This window comes from Triticum aestivum, chromosome 2B (assembly GCF_018294505.1).
Source record: "Triticum aestivum cultivar Chinese Spring chromosome 2B, IWGSC CS RefSeq v2.1, whole genome shotgun sequence".
NCBI lineage: Eukaryota > Viridiplantae > Streptophyta > Magnoliopsida > Poales > Poaceae > Triticum > Triticum aestivum.
This window is the reverse complement of record NC_057798.1, coordinates 549,883,781-549,889,258: the sequence shown is the minus strand read 5'-3', so window position 1 is coordinate 549,889,258 and position 5,478 is coordinate 549,883,781. Positions and strand designations below refer to the sequence as shown.

The window sequence follows — 5,478 nt, the reverse complement described above, 5'->3', positions numbered from 1 at the left end:
TACATTGGTACAATCCTGTCTAATAAACATCCCCATTTATATGATATCTTTTTACCTACTCCCTGTTGGAGTTAGGAAAAAAGATGACTTCTATAGAGCCAGATTAGTGTTGCAAGCTGAAGAAGATAAAAAGAAATATCACTTAGTCAATTAGAAAACTTGTTGTCTTCCAAAACAGCAAGGGGGGCTTGGGGTGACAAATCTTGAAAACTTCAATATTGCTTTGCTTGCCAAATGGATTTGGAAGCTAGAAGATGAAGATGGACTCTGGCAAGATATAATTAGATCTAAATATCTCAAAGACAAATGCCTTTCTGGTGTCAAACACAAAAAGGGAGACTCGCAATTTTGGTCTAGCCTTCTCAAAATTAGGGGTCTGGTTTACCCTCATATTTAGAAAAAACTTGGTGATGGTAGAGATACTAGATTTTGGGAAGATTGGTGGGTGGATGATAAACCCTTGAAGGAGGCCTACCCCTCACTCTATTCCATCAGTAATGACAAGGAGATCACTATTAGAGAAGTAATAGATAAAGGATGGGGGGTATGTCTTTCAGAAGAACAATATTTGGGGATTCTGAAATTCTTTGGGATAGCTTAAAAAGGAGATGTGAGGAAATCATAGTGTATGGAGGGAGGGACAAACCTATGTGGATGTTGACTGCAAACAGAAAATTTTCTGTGAAATCTTTATACTTGCATCTTATTAAATCAGATGTTGGCTTTCCACAAAGGTTTTTGTGGAAAGCAAAAGTACCCGCAAAAATTAAGTTTTTCCTATGGCTCCTGAATAAAAAGACATTCTAACTAGAGACAATTTACTAGAGAGGGGCTGGAAAGGAGATAAACACTGTATATTGTGTGGAAAAGAGGAGAATATTGATCATCTCTTCTTCTAATGCTCTGTTGCTAGGCTCATCTGGAGCCTGGTTGGGTGTGCTTTTGACCTTAAACTTATCCCAAAAGATCTGAATGATTGTTTTGGAAATTGGTTGAATAAATTCAACAAAAATGATAAGAAGCTGGTTTTGACTAGTACTTCTGCTCTATTATGGGCAATGTGGAATAGTAGGACTGATATTATATTTGGCAGGAAAAATATAAACGATCCAATTGGGATCGTTAAAAGAATGTACAATTGGATTACTGACTGGGCTGCTCTGCAGAAAAAGGACCCAGAGGAAAGAACACTAATGCTGGGGGCAAGACTCATCGAGCAGGTGTCAAGTGAAATCTATAAAGCTTCGTAGGGGTGGCGTTTCGGAGTACCAAGGCTACAAATGTGATGCTTCAGGGAGCAGAAGCTGCTACTTCTTCGGATCTTGCCATTTTGCTTTCATGAGTTTTTAGTCTCTTGCTTTTTCGATGGAATGTAATGTACTTCGGTGATGTCCTCTAAGTTTGTCTGTCTAGTTCGTGTAGGGAGAGTTTAGCCGCTGATGTGTGGCTAGACTTTCTTCTAGTTTGTGTTGTCTGTTGTTTGGCTTGTAACATACTACTAGCTCTCAACTTCGGCTTGGTTTCTCTAATAGAAATCGAAGGGGAAACACTCTTTTTTTTCGAAAAGAGGGAGCTCCCCGGCCTCTGCATCAGAAAGATGCATACGGCCACTTCAATAAATAAAAAGGTTCAACAAAGTCGTATAGTCTTCAACAATATGAAAGCAAGCTCACCAAGAGCATCACAGCTAAACCAAGATAAACCACAATGGCCACAACCGGCTGGTAAACAAAATAGGAGCACTAATAGCCTATCCTATTACATGACCGCCAACCAAAACGGTTGAAGATATCCCGCGCTACCATCTCCCACCGGACAGATCCAGTAACCAAATGCTCCCTGGCCTCCGTCGGAGTGAGTAAGGACCACATACGGATCAGCGCCGTAGCACGGAATAAAACCTGCAAAAAATGAATAGTAGTTATTCTGTTAAAGACCAAATCATTTCTGCAGTTCCAAATTGCCCATAACAACGCATACACTCCTACACGAATATGTCTAGCTGTCTTGGACTCAGGGGAAACACTCTTTTAATCAAAAATATAAATTTGGTATGGTTTAGATGAAATTCATCCAGTTATGCAGGCATAGTTGGATGACCGTCTCCTGCATGAGTGTTCATGAAATGGTCCGGACCAATATGCAGACAAATAATGTCTCCAGTTCAGGGTCCGTGTCGAAGATGCGTAGCGAAATTTAACCGAGAAAAACATGTACTGTGGTGGAGAATAGCATATGGAGAGACCGGTCGAGGAGCAATCAAGAATGTCAAAACAGAGGATTTTACCCTTTTTGTTTGCATTTGAGATGTGAACATGATTTTTACTCGAAGCTTCAATATCACGCTTTAAGGGCGGATCAACGACGCCTTTTTCAGGTTGGCCCCACGATCGCGAGTACGCGATACATGGGCCTCGAACGATGATCGCACGCATCGCTTGTCGATCGAAGCTAGTCGGGGACACGTATGCTCGATTCCCGTCTCGATGACAACCCAACCTTTTCCCCCTTGAATCCAGCATGTCTATTCTCACAGGGATACACTTGCGAAAGCTAGCCTGCTGCTCGATCGTCGACGACCCCGACCAGGAAGCGAATTAAGCGCCGGCCGGGCGCAGCGACATGCTAGGGCCATCGGTGAAGCGGCTGGCGTGGCTGGCCGCCACGAGGCCGCTGGAGAAGGCCGGGATGGTTTTGGTCCTCGCCGCGATGGTGTTCTCCGCCGCCGCCGCCGCGCTGCTGCTGCTCGCCTGCCCCGCGTCGTCCCGCTGTTCGACGGCCGTCGGGTCCGCCCTGTCGGCGCCTAAGAAGCTCTGGGGCTGCGGGGCCTCTGTCGCGCCCGGTGCGGTGGCGCGGGAGTGCGACTTCTTCGACGGGGAGTGGGTGCGGGACGACAGCTACCCGCTCTACGAGTCCAAGGACTGCCCGTTCCTCGACGGCGGGTTCCGGTGCTCGGAGAACGGCCGCCCCGACGCCTCCTACACCAGATGGCGGTGGCAGCCGTCGTGCTGCGATCTCCCCAGGTCGGTTGGTTGACCCCTTTTCTCGTGTCTCGTCTTTTACAGTTTTACTTACTTTTTTCTGAGACATTTTACAGTTTTACTTGCTCATTTAGTTACGCACCAGGCCAAATAAAATCAAACTGATTCGGTCGTAAGTTTGTGCCGAAGCGAATCTGTATTGAAACTGAAAGGTTTATAGTCGGTGATGTTGATAAGTCAAATCTACTCGAGCGATTGTACCTACTCAAGTATTCTAGCAAAACTTGTGTCATTTTCTATGTCATAATCTGTATTTATGTGATTTCTTAGGTTTGATGCTAAGAGTATGCTAGAGAGGCTACGAAACAAAAGAGTGGTATTCGTCGGCGATTCGATTGGAAGGAACCAATGGGAGTCTCTGCTCTGTATGCTCTCTACGGCTGTTCTAGACAAGAGCTCCATCTATGAGATCAATGGCAGACCCATCACAAAGCATGATGGATTCTTTATATTCAAGTTCAGAGACTACAATTGCACGGTTGAATATTACAGGTCTCCTTTTCTGGTCCCGCAAGGTCATGGACCGGCTGGAGCCCCAAAGTTTGTTAAGAGTACCGTCAGGGTGGATTCCATGGATTGGATGTCTGGACGGGGTAAGTGGAGAGATGCTGACATGCTCATCTTCAACTCTGGGCATTGGTGGACAAAAGACAAAACAATTGGATGGTGAGCAAGTTGCTATCATATATCTGCATATTTATGTTGAGTTAATAGCTTTTCCTGTTTCATAGAACTATTTTTTAATACAAATTAGTTGTTACCTAAGTTGCATAATTATTCGTATGTAATAATTTCTGTGTTTTAATGTGAATAATTTCAGAGAAATGGTTATCTCCATGTGATCAGGATTAATATAACAGTGTCCTGATTAGTTTCACTGTTTGTTTTTGTGAATGGTTTCACTGTTTATTTTTGTGAATAGTTGCACTGTATCCATCACCTTCAAGAATTCACCTTCCAATTTCGAGAATATAGAACACACTCATTATGGTTTTGGTGTGCTTTGTGCTGATTGATAAACCATTCTTTGTACTTCTGTTTTTTCTTAAATCAGAATAGTTAGACCATTATAATTGCACCATCATCTGTCTGAAACCAGGCTTACATTTATACACCAGGGGTGCGTATTTTCAAGAAGGGAACGAGGTGAAGATGGATATGAGCGTCAGCGATGCTTACAGAAGATCAATAAAAACACTGTTCGACTGGCTTCAGAAAAATGTTAATGCAAACAAGACCCAGGCCATCTTCCGTACCTATTCTCCTACACACTTCAGGTCTGTACCCTAGCAAGACAGCTATTTTTTTCCTTTGACAATAAACATAGCTAGTGTTAATAAGTTGTTCGTTGTGGTACTTGATTAAATTGCAAAATGATCCTCACTCTCCATGATCGACCACTGTAAATTTCTCTGCAGCGGTGGTGACTGGAATTCTGGAGGGTTTTGTCAGCAAGAAACACTTCCAGACATGACACCGTTCAAATCGCTGGAGCAATGGGCCGACATGCTGAAACCCGTGAGAGATATTCTAGGGAGCCATCACAGGCCCAAGCTGCCTGGGCTGGATATACTGAACGTGACCCAGATGACGGCCCAACGAAAAGACGGCCACCTCTCAGTGTTCAGAAGTCCTCTGAGTTCAAGGCAAGCCCTTATCAACAAGACATCAGAAATTAAAGAGGTAGAGGATTGCAGCCACTGGTGCCTGCCCGGAGTCCCTGATGTCTGGAATGAGCTTCTCTACGCCCTCTTCATGAAAAGGCAAATCATGTTGGACCAAAATGTCTCCATTTCTGGCTCGAGAACACTGATCACTGATCGACAAAGTATAGGGGATATATCCACGTGATGCACTTGCTGAGAGGAAATTAAGTCCAGCAGGTCTCATGACGAGGGGTTTCTGTTAATTGGAATCAGGGAGGGTTGCGGCCCTCGACTATGTGAGTAGCACAAAACTACTTGTGCCCTTAGTTTCCTGATAAAGGGGAATTTTGTTGGCTCAAACGCCGCATCAAGATGATAAACCCACAAAGAGTTTATACACAGACACTTGTACATAATGATAGACATTATGACATTTTATATTTTGTGTCAAAATATTTCTCACGATAAATCTAGCGGTACTAGTTTCAATTTGCTAATACAATATTTTTGTATCTCTTAGCAGCCACAGTTCGGAAAATGTGACTACATGTTATCTACTCCCTCCGTTCCTAAATATAGGTCTTTCTAGAGATTTCACCAAATGACTACATACGGAGCAAAATGAATGAATCTACATTCTAAAATATGTCTATATACATCCGTATGTAGTAGCCCATTTAAAAGCTCTAAAAAGACTTATATTTAGGAACGGAGGGAGTAGTTACGAAAGGTACCGTTTCAGAAAATGTTACAAACATTATTTTTCAAAGGCGAGGCCCTAGTCCATGATC

At 43.4% G+C, this 5,478-nt stretch overlaps 1 protein-coding gene across 1 annotated transcript; it reads left to right on the top strand.

The window, feature by feature from the left end:
- Positions 1-2,392: 2,392 nt before the first annotated feature.
- Positions 2,393-5,161, top strand: LOC123041614 (protein trichome birefringence-like 11). Its single transcript, XM_044464203.1, has 4 exons — positions 2,393-3,023; positions 3,312-3,707; positions 4,160-4,318; positions 4,460-5,161. The coding sequence occupies exons 1-4, from the start codon at positions 2,623-2,625 to the stop codon at positions 4,890-4,892; spliced, it is 1,389 nt and encodes a 462-aa protein (XP_044320138.1). The 5' UTR covers positions 2,393-2,622; the 3' UTR covers positions 4,893-5,161.
- Positions 5,162-5,478: the final 317 nt, after the last annotated feature.